The sequence below is a fragment of the Nilaparvata lugens genome, chromosome X (assembly GCF_014356525.2).
Source record: "Nilaparvata lugens isolate BPH chromosome X, ASM1435652v1, whole genome shotgun sequence".
Classification (NCBI taxonomy): Eukaryota; Metazoa; Arthropoda; class Insecta; order Hemiptera; family Delphacidae; genus Nilaparvata; species Nilaparvata lugens.
In genome coordinates this window covers 21,784,317-21,801,005 of record NC_052518.1, presented here as the reverse complement: position 1 = coordinate 21,801,005, position 16,689 = coordinate 21,784,317, and the positions used below count along the sequence as shown (strand labels likewise).

At 33.4% G+C, this 16,689-nt stretch overlaps 1 protein-coding gene across 4 annotated transcripts in view; it reads left to right on the top strand.

The window, feature by feature from the left end:
• The window catches only part of LOC111056476 (bone morphogenetic protein receptor type-2), a 227,279-nt gene that overhangs the window by 1,144 nt on the left and 209,446 nt on the right, over positions 1-16,689 (top strand). For all 4 annotated transcript variants that reach the window (XR_005573289.1, XR_005573290.1, XR_005573288.1 and 1 more), the window contains exons 2-8: positions 6,046-6,127; positions 6,466-6,557; positions 8,804-8,918; positions 9,685-9,885; positions 10,922-11,122; positions 12,113-12,439; positions 12,978-13,132. Coding sequence is in view for 1 of the 4 variants with exons in the window: in XM_022343840.2 (XP_022199532.2) it covers positions 6,058-6,127; positions 6,466-6,557; positions 8,804-8,918; positions 9,685-9,885; positions 10,922-11,122; positions 12,113-12,439; positions 12,978-13,132 (1,161 nt within the window). In the remaining 3 variants the exon portion in view is untranslated. The remainder of the gene's footprint in view (positions 1-6,045; positions 6,128-6,465; positions 6,558-8,803; positions 8,919-9,684; positions 9,886-10,921; positions 11,123-12,112; positions 12,440-12,977; positions 13,133-16,689) is intronic.

Here is a 16,689-nt window from a genome sequence, read left to right as displayed (position 1 = left end):
CTCGCGCTAAATTCCGGAAAGCAATCAATCAATAATCTTCTTTATTCCACAATACAGCAAGTACAAAAATGATAAATAATATAAAATACAAATTATCAAGTACTCAAATTAGGGTTTCATATTATACATTACGGAATGAGCCTACATGGGCACTGTGGCCTGTGCGTAGACTCGAGTTGGTATTTCAAGTAGAGTGAATCTTATGAAGGGGAAGAAGAAGGAGAGCCCAAATAAATTTAATTGATGAGGGTAATTTCATTCAAATGATTGAATCATTGTCATAGTTTCGTTTTGTAGAAAGTCATTCTATATTGTTAAGTCCGTCTGTATCGTATATAGCCAGTCTGTATCGTAAAGTCAGTAACTCACTTATTTCAAACAACCAATATTTCAATCTTTTTTTGAAAATTGCAAGACTTGCAGCTGAAAAAATGTTATTTTGCGGAAATAATTTTTTTTTTTTTTAATTACGATATATTACTTGGGATAAGAAGAAACAATTTGTTGTTGAGAAGGATCTCGTCAGCTGGATAGTTCTGATCCCAACTGTGGCTGCATATCTCGTGTTATGATAATGTAAAGATGGTAGGAAAATTGAACCAAAATGTTTAAAAACATGAATGAGTAAATCCTTTATGTATAATTTTTTAGAGACTGTAAAACTCTAATTTCCTGAATTAATAAAGATGAGGGATATCTTTGACATCTACGAAAACCAGCTTTAAGGATTGATTTTTGAATAACTTCTAGTCTTCTTAAATGGGTGCGGTAGGCTGCTCCCCATGCTAAGATGCCATATGAGAGGCCAGACTGTACAAAGGCAAAATAAGCTATAGTGAGGTCCACGTTATAATGGCAGTGGATAAAGATAGAAGAATAGCGATGCCGATTCTCTGCATTAAATTATTATATTTCTATACTGTCAAAAACATAATTGGCATCGTTGAAGACCTAGGAAAGGATAGTACCACCGGCTTTGTCAAATGATAGACAAGGATAGCAAAACCAAAGTTGATCAAATACTGTCATTATAACGTGGACCTCACTATATTTTAAGTTCGGTAAAATTATATGATAATTAAATCTTGTGTAAGCATGATCTGATCAAAAATAGTTGGTGTATCAGTGTGGATGTGCATATGGTTTGGGACGTCGTTCAGTTTCAAATGTTATTTATTCTATTGATAAAATTTTTGTTCATTATTTGTTATTATATTCTTCAATTTCTATAAGTTTTGGAATTTTGAATTCTCAATTTGTTTTATTTTCACTTTTTTCATAAGTACCTTTGAAATCTTTGTATCTTTCATTTTTGAATTAGGTGGTATTTTTGTTGTTTATATTATTTATTATTGCAAAAGTTCGTTTTTTTATTATTTTTCTTTTTTCATTTGTATCTGTACAATTTTTATTGTTAAGGAGACATATTTGGGGAAACCCGTTGTCTTCATTGAGAATAAATAAATGAATGAACTATTGATTGCGTGCAATAACGCATGCAATTAATAGATAAAATAACATAGTATTGTCTCTCGAAATTTCTCTGCTTTGAACTTGGGCTGTCCTGTTGTCAGTATGTCTTGAAGGAGATTAGCTTTTGATGTTAGCATTTTTGATACACCAACCCCAACAGCCATTAGCCGTTTTCACACCGATATCTCGCCTACACGTCGTACAGACAGGATTTACTCTGATGGACAGTATAAGAGGAGGCTGCGATTTATAACTGCACGAGGTCTACTGTTCACAGAACTACTAGTTATTTTAGGCCCGGTTGCCCAACAGCCTGCCCATATACTAAAGTGCCCCCAATAGTTAACCATGATTAATTTCACGAGAACCAATCAGGCGTTCGCCTTCGACCAAAGTATTTTGTAGCCTTCTGTTGGAAACTGTAGCAAATTGTTTTCTAAAGGACTAAAGGAAAAGAAGTAGGGACATAAATCTAGGTCCAGTGCCGATATACGTGTCATCAAATTTTCTGTTGGGATCGATTTAGTATGCTATTTTGATCACAAAATCACAAAAATTGAACGGCGGTCACTATTGTTTTTAAAATGAACGAAGTTCAAAGTAGCACAATTGTGCTTGCATTTAACTTATACCGTGTTTTTAAACTATTGATAGGTCGATACAGTACTTAAATAAAAACAAATAGAAGTACTGATCTGATCCCTAATCTCTTCCAGCATATTATTGCCATTTAAAAGCAAAAAACCAACCTCCTAACCTACCCTTTTACCTTTGAAACATTAATAAATATACCTCAACCTTGACCCCAACCCCTTCCAGCATATTGCAATCCCAAACCAAAACCTGACCCCCTAACCTATCCTTTTACCTTTGAAACACTAGTGAGGTCCACGTTATAATGGCAGTGGAGAAAGATAGCAGAACAACGTTGCCGATCCTCTGTCTTGTCAATGATTTCTATAGACGGTAGCTGATTCAGATGTATTGTTGTAATATTAAATCTATTATATTTTATATTTTATTAAACCAGAAATAATATTTTTCAATAGTGTCATTAAGAATTTTTATAATTAAGATGAAATATTTTGTTGATTAATTATTAATTCTACATTGTTTAAAGACTATCTGGCAACAGAACAAAGCAAGAAAGAGATAGCGCTATCCGCTTTTTGAATGATAGACAACGATAGCACTGGGGCTAGACTTTAGCCACAAGCAGGTATAACCTGCTCCGCAAGTCCACAAGGTCTGTGATACACACAAATTGATTAAATTATAGTACGTAGTTCCATTCCGAAAATTAAAAGTAGTTTATTCTATCAAATTCATTTGGCAACTTTACATATTTACGATTGAAAAAATATATTTATGTAGGTAGCCTATTTTTTGTCAAAATTACGTGGATGATAGTCATCATCGAAGTTGAAAATTCTTGGCAAAAAATTTACTAGTTAGATAGCAGCAAACAATCTTCCATTAAATTTACGTCCCACGCGGGTCGACTCACGTGGTAAATAAGATTGAGCTTGTACATGGACTTTTTAGCCTATGCCCGTCACAAATTGAATAAGTTTGCTTCAATTATTGAAATTACGAGTAGAATTGATTGATTATTAAAAATTGTTCTCTAACAATCCTAGGTGAATTTAGAATTTTTATAGGCTTCAAAATTTCAAGTTAATTAGTGCGGTAGTTCAGGCGTGATTTTATACAAAATTTCAAGTTAATCAGTATGGCATCTAGTTCAGACATGTATTTCGTATCCCGTACATTTATATTAATATAATAATATTGGTACAGAAAAGCATCAAAAAGATCAAGCATTCGTTTGAATTCCCATGAGAATTGCTGCGGAATTCATGCAATCTCTCGACAAATGTTGTTTCAGCTCATTCAATGTTTACGCTTTACGGCCTTTCCTGGCACATTATAATAGCCAGATGGCCCCTCAGAAGAATTTCACTAATACCTGAGTAAAGTAGATTATATCGATCTTCTATCTTGAAAATGTTTATCTAGTGAATAGAACTAAAATGTAACTTGGATGGTCATAAAAATTATGACCTAGGAAATCATTAAAAAGTTATTTACAATTTTTTTCAACAACTTCATCATTTTACGGGTCATTTTTTATGAGTAATTCATTCAAAATTGTCGATCTGCTGTCGCAGAGCAGGATTCAACCAAGAATTTGTAAGGTACATTAACGTGGGCCCGGTCACTCACAGCTCGATCTGTGAACTGGCATCTTATCTATATCTTGAGATGCGATTCTTTAGCGACGACTCAAGGCACGCGGCTATAGTGAGGTCCACGTTATAATGCTAGTGGAGGTTGATGTAATATACTGATGTAATAATATATACTGTGCCAGTACAGGGAAATAGTCTCAGTTAATATTGAACTGTTAATATATTGCACTGATGTAATATTAACTGTTCATTGTAGTTAAAAAATATAATTTATTCGTCAAGAAAATAGGGTTTTCAATGATATTAAATTATAAATTCTGTTCTCATACCGTATATGAGATGGTATATATATGATATGATATATATACCGTTTATGATATATGGTATTTGAGATTGTATAACTTATTTTGTTAATTTATTATACTTCTACATTGTTAAAAAACTTTGCGGAGCTAGAAACATTATTTGCTTTGTTGAATAATAGACAAGGATATCAGCACTATAATGTTAATCAAATACTGTCATTATAACGCGGACCTCACTATAGAGCCGCGTGGTTGAAGCCGCGCTGCCAGAGCACATAACCTTTCTTGCAGAAGTTTACAAATTATATACATATTGCATACAAATTACATTTGGTGGTGTATCCTATTTAGGATTAATTGAGTATCCTTTTGTTCATTCCCAGTAGAGCCAGACCTTGAAGACGTTTCTCATCCTCTCCAATTCATGTCTTTCTTGTGCAACTCTCTGCCAAGTTGCTCCATATTCGTCGGAATTCTTCATCCCATCTGTAATTTGGTCTCCCTTCGCTCCTTTTCCTCTTTAGGGGGTACCAGTTCAATATTCCTCTCGTCCCTTGTTCTAACTATATGGTCAGCCCAATTCTATTTTATTTCTACTAATTGTTCTGCTAATGTCATCGATTTTTGTCTCATTCCTGACCGTGAATTTCTTTTCCTGTCCTTCCTTGTCACCCCAATCATTATCCTTTCCATCGATCTCACACTAGTGCTAAGCTTCTTAGTTTCACAACCGTACAATATTACCGGTATGACGCACGTTTCACAACCGTACAATATTACCGGTATGACGCACATTTGATTAAATTGCATTGAATGAATGAATTTATTTATTTGCCAAAAACAAAATACAAAAAATAAATATGAGTTACTGCACCAAACTAAAATACAAGGAACTGTAAATTTATTTAATTAGAAATAATCGCAAAATAATTTCCTGATTCATAATATTATAGATAATAACCATTAAATGAAGATTTAATTATCATACTAACAATAACCATAATTATTATGCTCCCATGAGTACAGTATTTGAGGCAAAAATAATTTGAAATAATTGTATTTTTCTACTCATGTGGGTTTTTTATCGGAACAGGTAGGTACTTGAATCGATTGAACATCGACCAGCTCGATGCAACTCTCCGGGTGATCTCCTGCTCTAAGTAGATAAAATGCTCAACATTTTCTGTTCTTCCCTTCTTCTAGTAATATTCCCTCCTCTTCGCATTTGAATTTCATGACTTTCGACTTGTTAAAATTCACCTTCAGTCCACTTTCCCTTGACTCTCCGATTAGAGCCATTACATGTATCGAACTTCTTCTGTGCTACTTCCTATTAGCACATCATCTGCGAATTTCAAGATGTTCAATTTTTTACCATTGATATCTATTCCACTTTCTTTCCTAATTTATTAAATTTATCAAGAATTTCACCCAGTTTTGATTCCATATCGAGTATCTATTCCGTTGAATAATCTGCCAATTCTTTCTTGTGATGAATTACCAATTTGGTTTTGGAAAATGATTTAATAGTTTCCTAGAGCAATGAATTAATCTCGTCAGATGGATGAGCAGTAGGTGATATGATAATAGAGTCTATATTTCTAAACCGAAACAGCGACGAAGAAACATTTCACAAGATAAGATCACTCACCCTGCTGTAGGCGTCGGCTGTATTGTACGGTAAAAAGACCAATTCTCTTTCTTCAGTTTAGAGCTTCTTCGGAATTATGCTATTGGTTTCAGCAAAATAAAATCTATCCTAAACTATGAATATTATAGATTGATATGACTATATAAACTATATAGATGATATGACTATAACTCATTACTTGTCCAATAACCAAAACGGATAGTTATGCAAAAGGTACAACGTACATTAACTCAACAAACTTCGCACAATTTCGCTAATTCACTTCTTCTCATTAATCGAAATCGAACACCAAACACAGAGCTTAAAAGAACACGACTCTCCACTCATATATAGCGCTTATCTGATACTCTCATGCTATGTATATTTTTAATAATTGAAATTTGTATTTTTCATATTATAACAATTATTTTAATTTATTTTACAGGAATATGCTGTGATGATGAATCATCAATTTTGTCTAGCATTTCAAGCCTTGTCTGGCATATTGATTTCAGGATTAGTCTTTGGTGAGTGATCTCATTTTTTATTGTATTTTTCTCGTTCCAGATTCAGTTCACAATCATTAAATCGTTATTCGTCATAAATGTCAATAGCTATCTATTAACATATTCTCCATAAGATGAAAGCCTTGAAATGAACCATAAGAATGAACCAACTATTAGATTATAGCCTACTATGAAAACGAAACAATATAATTCAGTAACTAACTCAGTAGGACTGTTAGTTTACTCGGAAAAATTCAACTAAGTTTAGCATATCAATTCTAATTTGAAAATATTTAATATTATAATACTTTATTTAATATTTTTTAAAAGCTTATATTGTATAGTTTGTTTTGTTGAAGGTGTTCCTACTCCAGAGGAGCCAGCTATTGTATGCTATGTGAACAAGGACCTAGCTCACATTCCTGTTGATCAAGATAAAGAGGGGATGTCAGTAAGTATACTTTCTTCTATTTCATGTTTGAAAACTATTATTAGATTAGGATTCATATGATACGATACAATATCGTACAGTGGGGTTATTTGAAGTATCATCTTAGAAGTAATAAATTCAAATACTCGCCGAATAACCATTGGTTCAAGGATTGTATCAATTCATTCATTTTGCTCTTCATACAGTTATTTGTGATTTATTTATTGGTGTGGTTGTATCGGCTCTCAACGATCAAGTAACAGCAATGGTTTCAGATCTTGTTTCATATTATTTATCTTGTCTGAAAACTCCTCCAAGGCAATCATTCATGTAAAGCATAATCCTTTAAGTAATTTAAATAAGATTAACAACATATTTATCAATCACACGTCCTCCTATCATATGAGTAGATATAACTTACATCTCATCAAGTTCACTACATTCCGTCATCAATTTCTATACTAGGCACTGTAATTATTTCATTAATATAATCTTAAACAATCTCATAACAACCAAAGTAGATCTCACAAATTGGAAGAATTGCAATGAAATTTTTTCTATGAAAAAATTATTTAATTAACCTAACGAATACATGATTTGACTGTTTCTACATTGATCTTATGGGTCTGAATTGATGCCTCGACTGCTTTGGTCACTTACCAATATATACTATACTGCGCACTCATGATTTAGTATTTATACTGTGTTATTTATGCGGTATTATAAAGTGTTTCTGTTTTGCAATAAATGAATGTCAATTCAATTTCTAAAAAAAAAGAGAATTGTATTTATTATTTTGTTAATAACGACAAAAGAGTAAAATTGAAACTTCATTCGTTAAATATACAAGCATTACAATAACGGAATTAAAAATATAGTTAAATAAATTTCTTCTGATCATTAGATTGATAAATTCTCCTGAGTAAGCTTTTGTCTAGAATCACTTCAACAATTTCCACTTGAGAAAATATAAGTGGAAGTAAATTTGGATTGAATCCAGCACGGAGAATGTCATAGAATATTACTAATCTCTATATTATATTATATTATATTATAACAGCCCGAAGTTAAAAATAATGACATCTTAGATTCGCCTATTGTATTCCCAGTTTTGATTTGCCGCCAAAATAAAACCAGCAACATTATATGGTCAAATGCGTCACTGAACTGTTTATTCAATATTATTCAAAATATTGTGCTGTGTGGCTTGTATTAAATTACATTCTGAATGTATTTTGATGAATTCAGATGGTTGTCGAATTTGCATTATTAGACATTGCAAGATAGAATACTGTTTATTTAGATTAATGTCTGAGCTTTTGAGTGTTATAATGGATCTAATTCGTACGAACTACGAGATAAAATACTGCTACGATTGCTTACACGTGTAAGCCTTTTCTTAGACATACTTGACTGCAAATTTAATCATTGTCCACTTATTATAAAATTTATTCATTTATTTAAAAGTCATTTATTTATTCATCTTATTTACTCATCTTCTTATTGGATGAAGCAAACAAAGACACTATTCAAGAAAAACACACTATTTCTATTACGCAAAACTTTTATTTCTTTAATTTGTCTTGAATAGTGCAAATATTAGGGTTATCAATTTATACGCCAAATAATTAATTTTGAAATTCCAAATGAGAATAAAACTACTATTGAAAAATTTGAATTTGTTGATAATAAAAGAGGTTATAATATTATGAGTTATAGTATTATGAGTAGGGGAGAATGTTGAACCAAACACTTCAGGTATAGTGATTCAACATTTGAAGGTTATAGAAAATATTGTAAAAGCATATAATTAGTATTATTCTATGCTTCATTGATTCATTGTTATTCAAAACTCCTTCATTATTCCTTCTTCAATATATTTTTACAAATATTACATGACCGGTTTTTATAAAACAATTTTTTTTGCAAGTTATTAAGCTCATTCCTCACACCCAGTCGCACAGACACTGTGTAAGGAACATTTACTATTTCAAATTATCTTAATATAATTATATCTGATGATATATACTTATTAATTTCAAGAATAAATAGTGATTTGATTTGATAATTGGCTATCATCTATAAGAGCATTAGAAACTCTTTTTCGAAAACATTTTCTATTTTATAAAATCTGAAATTAATGAAACCCAAACTGTTGTATTCTGAATATTGTATGATCTTTTGATGAATGTACATGTACATGGTTTTTTTTTGTTCGTAGTGAGTTTGTGGTAAATTATTTATATTTTATTTCCTTTGATCTACAGAAGAACTCTACAAAGCAAGTTTGTAGCAAGGGAAATCATATATCATGCTACACTTTATGGAAAGAAATTATAAATCCACTAAATAATGCTACTGAAATCTCCATTCTAGCCAGAGGTATGTGAAAAGTTATACATCAAGTTTATTAGTGTAGATTTAGATTACTCAATTTTGTTCAAATATTAAAATCCAAACTACATGTTTCAATTCTTAAGGAATCATTCTAAATGGAATTTGTAATTGCATTTATCTATTTGGTATTCAAATACACATGTATTCTATAAATACTTTGAACAGTTATTATTTATTTTATCACTTTACTATTATTAGTATCACTTTTTATTATTAATCTATCAAAACCAGCAATCGTCGTTACGCCCTACCGCCAATTGTAACTTGAAATAATAAAAAAATGTGTGTCAAATAGAATATTAAATTGTCATATTCATAATATTCTAAATATCTTTTAAAACGTTTAGAACTACTCCATTGGTTTTAAAGTACTGGATTAAACATGCTTTTGTAGAATAGAATTTTTCTGAGTTTAGAAACTTGATCATTAACTAGAATGAATTTGGTTCTTGTAGATACAAATTGACGTGACAAATTCTCAGTTGTAGAAGACATATTTATACTGTGTTGAAGATGTTTGTGAAGGTGCAAAGACGTCTCAGTCAGCTTTTTTTACCTTGCGTATGTTTGAGAATTTCCTAGGGTGAACATTTAAAAAAATATTCTATTTCAAAAACTCTTATCTATTAAACTCTTTAATCTTCAACTTTTTCTTATTTCAAATAAACTTTTTTTTCATTTTTCATCTCTTATTATTCCATTAACAATTGATTATTATTCTTTATTAATCATTTTTCTTTTCATGTTAAAGGTTGCTGGGAAAGCTCTAGGCCTGAAGAATGTAATTCACAAGCATGCATAGCGAACGATTGGCCTTCTCAGCAAGCCAACGACAAAAAGTTCTGCTGTTGCACTGGAAATTTATGCAACAGAAATGTTTCAGTGGCCTTATCTGCGCATGCGCCAACTCTTCGCCCGTCTCCGTCCCAACAGACGCCGCATGCGACCGTTTGTGAGTGAAAAATATCACAGATTTGGCTAGGTTGGTACGTTTTCGTTTATGCGTCCGAGAAATAATAGCTTTCGCTCTTATGGGAGTGTTTACACATTGTCAGAATGGAGATGTGTGGACACTCCAGTGAGAATTCATTGTACTCTTTCTCGGTTGTCGGCCGCAATTAGGCCTACATAAACGAAAACTTACTTCTAGATTAATAAAAAGATGCTTGCAAATGTAACTATACAGTAATAAAGTATTTTAATTGAATAATTACATTAATAAAGTAACTTTACAGTTTTACACTGTTAATATCCAAACTAGCAGTCTCAACAGCTGTTTCTTATTGTTACGGATGTTGTTATTATCACACTCTTGTGTTAACATGACTGGGTTAATTGTTCAACAATCAACTTGAGTAACTTTACCTAAAAGTAATAAATAAATAAATAACGTATTAAGTTACTTTGCCTAAAAGTGTGTTTCAGCAGACATCAAGGCTACTTTAGAGCTACTTTGAGGTTTAACCTTAAGGTTACAACAGAATAAAAAAAAATTAGGAGAATAATAAAAAAATACATTAGGAGAATAAGCTGGCATAATTTGCTACTTTGTCTTTATGCTCAGGAATAAATCATTGTAAAGAGACAAAATAAAATTGTAGATTTCAAAGTTTACGCTTTCTTCAGATATATTTTCTACTGTCATCATTTCTACTTGCACATCAAGTATCGTACACAAATATAATTTATTGTTTCCAGTTCATAAATTCAGACTATTAATATAACTGTATCATCCAAACATACTATAGGACATGAACATTTACTATACGTTATTCATTAATGAGTACGTACCCATCATTTTTGTTTCGATTTATTATCATATTTAAGTTGATGTTATGTATGATTTTTGCGTGATTTTACTATCACAACAATTATTTTTGTGAATTAGGAAAAAATCAATTTTTATATGTATGTATTTGTATCCAGTTTTGAATGTTCATGTATTTGTATGTTCTGGCTACTAACTCAAACAATTCAATATTTTGCAGCTGAGTTATCAGGAGAGGATACACCCTTCTTTTTGATCGTCGTCTGTATTTCTTTATCGCTTGTAATAATGAGTCTAATAGCTTTATGTACCCTTCATTTTCTTTTTGACCGTTTATTGCATAAACCTCCTTTATCCGACTCGGTTCGACTGGTTGAGAATGGCCCAAGTGAACGACCCATCAAACTCATAGAAATAATCGGTAAGTTTGATTTTTTTAAATTATCTCTAGCCATTATCCATTAAATACCACTAGCCATCTATTATCCATTATATTAAATATATAGGTGTGCATGAATTGTTTAACTCATTTCGTAGGTAAATAGAAAACAACAAAATGCAGTAGCTTTAATATTTTTAATAGTATTTTTTCGTGTCAACATAGTTTGCGAAGCAGAATATTAGATCATCTTAATTTAAACTGTGTTATGTATTAATAACTTTGATGTTGATGTAATCACAGCTCCTTAAAATTCCTTCGACCTCAAATTGATTTAAAAATATAATATTTGCCTGTTGTTGAAGATTATTTCTTCCTAACAATTCTATTAAAACTGAATAAAATTTCCATTAGTGGAGAATTCTCCATAAATTGGAAACCCTATACATCCAAACATCAACAAAATTATGGTATTTATCAAATATTACAAAAAAGTATGAATAGCACCAAAGTTATATTTTCAGATTAGGTAGCGTAATTATATGTGTCAAGTTTTAACAAGTACTGAAATACTTCTAATAAACCATATTGAATTGAAACTTATTACAGAATAGCTTGTTATGAATACTATAACTAGTTAGAATAATAAGTATTATAATCTTCTGGTATATGGCAATCCTTCCGCTCTAATCGAATTGTATCTCCATCTTTTAAGTGGTACTGCGAAATCTATTTGGATGATTTAAAACTATTCATAACAATTTAAGAACAATAAATAATAAAATTATTCAGAACAGGATGCGTTCCCAAGGTCTGCTTGGAGGTTGCCAAGGATGTATTTTTCTTTTGGTAGACTGTTCATGTATGTGGTATCATCATCAGTGACGTATTATTTATATTGTTTGACATATTATCTATCTCTCATAGTATAGTCTGTATAGTAGCCGTACAAAGAAATGGACTTACATTTATTAAGGGCGGAGTCTAGGTCCTTTCAAAATATGAGAAAAAGTGAGTGTAATGTGTGTTTAGGTCAGGGTCGTTACGGATCGCTGTGGAAAGGCATGGATCGTGACGGACAGCTGGTTGCCGTGAAAGCGTTCCAGCCGCACTTGCGGCAGATTTTCGTGAATGAGCGCGACATTTTCCAGCTGCCATTCATGAGTATTCCGGCGCTGGTTGCCTACTACGGCTATCAGGAATCGGCAACGCAACTCGACCTGTTGCTGTTGTATTGCGGACTCGGTTGTCTGCAAGATTACCTCAAGACGCACACACTTGACTCGACTGTTTTCTGTCGCATGACTTCGTCTATTGCCAGGGGACTTGCTCATCTACACACCGAAATACGGCAAGGAAGTGAGTGAATTGCTGATCTAATTCGAAAAACCGGTATTTTTGTCTCATACTTTATGTAGGATCGACTTTATATTCAATATATCGATTTATGTTTTTTCGATAGATCGATATTAACAAGTTATTTTAGCTTGTAACTTTGATAAAGAACTTATTATTCAATACAAGGAGGTGAGTATAACTTGCTAGTTTGGATATACAGAGTGGCGCAAAAGTCACTGGGCAGTTTGTTAGAGCAAGACTAGATTGAAATGATTTCTTATTACAAAAATATTTATAATCATTTCTTTGTTAAAATTGTTCTCCATTTATACAATTGTTAGGTCTTTCCGGAACACTGTTTCATGAATTATTCATTCACTAACATCACAGGCTGAAACTATTTTACTATGTATTGCTCTATTTTTTCTTCAACCAATTCCAACCATCCAGAGACTTCGCCACTCGGAATTTTTATTAATATCAACTACTGTTTTATCAGTAAATTGATATATTCCCTGTCCCGAAATCGAAGCTGATCCATTGATTTTGTTACTTGCAGATAAAGTCAAACCGTGCGTATGCCACCGAGATCTGAATACAAGAAATATTCTGGTCAAAGATGATCTCAGCTGTTGTCTGTGTGATTTTGGACTAGCCGTTCAAGTGGGCAATGTTGGAAGAGGTGACGACTCTGCCAGAAAATCGATCAGTGATGTATGTTAGCTTCATTAAGTTAATTCATTTAAAATATACGTATTTCTTACAAATTCATGGATTTCAAAGTTTACACTTTATTCTGAAATATATCTTACTATGTTATCAGGTTATAAATACATTGCCAATTGATTTGAATTTGATGATTTGTATGTTTGGTGTATAAAGAGATTCCGGTTTCGATAGAAATATTTTCCTTCTAACTATTGGCAGTTTCGAACCTCACCGATTTCTCGCCGACGCCGACAGTATATGGTCCCGATTCCGGCCTGTCGTTGTGGGTATCGAAATAACATGGTGTCAAATCAAACTTTCACACTCACCAAAAGTAAGTTTCTACAGATAGTGTGTCGTTGGCTCTCAACTCCTACGCTCTGTAGCTCCCACTTGTCGGCCGAAATTGCTCTGTAATCGATGCTTTTGAACATGATTTTGTCATTTTGAGGTTGCGTAGTACGTAGTTCCCGGGAATTGAAGGGAAATATTCACAAAATTCAATAATTCTTGATAGTTTATGATTTTAGTGTAAAATGACTATTTTATTAAACTAGGTGGAAATTATTACAAGTTATACATAAACACAAGTTATATAAAAATGATCTGAATAAATATCTTCAGAAATTTCATGTGCATAGAATGATCATTTCATGATAGTTGTAAGGAGGTATAAGCCCTCATTTCAAATCATTCTATTGTCCAGTCAGGTAACCATAGTAGAAATTTTGTTGGGTGTTCTTTGTCTTTCACAAGAAGTTTAATAGTATAATTATGATCAATAAATCATCTATTACTTTGCAGTGAAAGAAGTCCACAATAATTCAAACCCAAAGATCCAAAATAAAGAACAAAGTAGAAGGGGACACTACATTGAGTGAACCAGTAAAATCGACATTATTGAATTAAAATATCAATAATACATACTATCCAACTAACTCGATACTATCAATATCCATATAAGTGATTACTTGTTCACTGTAGTCAAGCTAAATTACATGCATTGATGTAATGTGTGAGCTATTTACTCTGCAAATATGAATGATTGGATCTCTGCAAATGGATGATTTATTGACCAGGTCAAATGTGACTGAAATTGGTTAATTTAAACTTTTCAAGCAATTTTATAAATACCCATAAATTCCCAAAATTTCTTGTCCAGGGAAATATTCCCAAATCGTAAGTTCCTTCTCACTGGGAATATCTGACCTCTGATCACGTAGACCTAGTACGGCACTATTTGTGTTCCAGTAGCAAGTTTCAAGAAACAACTGAATGATTGTGCAAGACAAATATGTCGGTTTTACACTCTTTTGATGATAAGCACTCCTGCCGTGTGCTAAAAGTTGTCGCCACGTGTATGCTCGCTGTGCCAGTCCATTGCAACCTACTCATGTGGCTGTGCCGGTCAAGTGCAACAGAAACGAGCTCCAGAAACTGGACAGGGAGACCCGAAAAAGGATGCACATGGAGAGGAGTCTGCATCCCCGCTCTTCTGTTGACAGAATACACCTGCCAAGACATGAGGGAGGCAGAGGTTTGCTTGGTCTGGAGAATCTGCACAACAGGGTTGCCATACAGTTTGCCTGCAGCATAAAAAGATGCTCTGACCCCCTGATGCAATTGGTCCACGATCATGAAGTTGCAGGGGTGGGGGCCTTCCTATATAAGGCAGCACAGCATGCCGCAGATGCCCTTGGTCTCGATTTCAACACTGAGAGGGAGGAAGGGCTTCAGCCTAATCAACTAAGGGCTAGAGTAAAGACTGCTGAGTCTAGACTTCTTTTGCGGCAGCAAAAGGACAAGTCCTTGCATGGTGTCTTCTATAGTCATATCGAGGAGCAGGGCTTGTCCAATACGCTGACTTTTGCTTTTATGAAGTCAGCAGCCCTGAAATCTGAGACTGAGGGTTTCATACTGGCATGCCAAGATGGTGTCATCGACACCTTGTCATACCGTAGCAGAGTAATGCACATGGATGTCCCAGATATCAGTTGCAGGGTGTGTCATAGAGCACCAGAAACGATCATGCACATCTTATCATCGTGCTCTGTTCATGCAGCTGTGGGCTACATCCATAGACATAATGCTGCTCTGCGAGTGCTCTATTACCATCTTAGACACTCATATGGTATTGAAAAAACACCAGTGCTGCCTTATGCCCCAGGGGAGATTGAGTCTGTTGTGGGGAATGAAAGGTGCCGAGTGTATTGGAATTACTCATTCTCCACCACCAGGCTTTTAAGAGCCACAAAGCCTAATGTTGTCCTCCTTGACATAGTGGCAAAGACAATGTATGTAATCGAGTTCTCAGCACCAGCTGAAGGCAACATTGTCAGCAAGGAGGAGGAAAAACTGACAAAATATCAAGACTTATTAATAGAGCTGCGCAGGCTTGACCCAGGCTACTCCATAAGAATGGTGGTGTTGATTATAGGAGTTTTGGGTGGCATGAGACCCTCGTTTTTGGTCAACCTTAAAACCATTCCAGCCTGTGAGAGAGCTGCTACTGCACTCGCAGGTCAAATGCAGAAGGCTGTCATCCTTGATTCATTACGTCTACTCAGGGCAAACGATTTAATGGTAACGGACCCAGTATTATTGTTTACCACATGAACATGTGGAGCAATCACTCTGGTAAAATCGCTTGTCACTCTCCTTTGGGGGTTGGAGCCCAGGGGAAGAGTGGTCAAGCAAAACCTCAAACAGGATAATAATAATAAGATGATACTATCATTTTATTTGGATGAATGAAATACAAATAAGATATTATAAACTATTCAAATTCAATTTTCAGAGTATAATAGAATCTAACCTCAAACCTCATAGTACTGCGTTTATCACGCAGTAATAATTAACGCCTGAATTAGGCGTTTATCACGCAGATAATTTTGGAACTACTTGGGCAATATCCATGGTGCTGAACGTTTTCACAAATAGTTTATGAAACAGAATCAGCTTATGCTTTTAGAATTGAATAAAGTATTCTGCAATAATATTCTATCATTTTATTTGGATGAATGAAATACAGATAAGATATATATTATAAACTATTCAAATTCGATTTTCAGAGTAGGATAGAACTTCTAACCTAAACTTCCGAAGTCGACAACAAGCATTGTTGACGTTGACATTCAGGTCATTCAGATTGGCCAAATTTCAAGTGTGCTAAAACAGCTGATCAAAAAACGTTTCATTATTTGTGTTTATTATTCAATAATAATTAAAACATTCATAATAATATCATCTTATTGTCATTTCAAAGAATAAAAAAGTATAAACTCAACCTACCACATAATTGACCATAATCTTTTAGGTTATTTAGACAAATCAGAATAAAAATAAAAATACTTGGACAATTTCCTGATATTCAGATTACCTCAGATTTGCTAGAGCTATGACCTTCCACTTTTGCTTTCGGAAGTGCTTAATAAACAATTATTCTCTTCTGTGTAGCGAAAAATAGCGTTCGCACCACGGGCAAAAATGTTTTTCCGGCTCTCAATCTTTTCTAGCCCTCGGCCTACGGCCTCGGACTTGAAAACCGATTTCGAGCCGGAAAA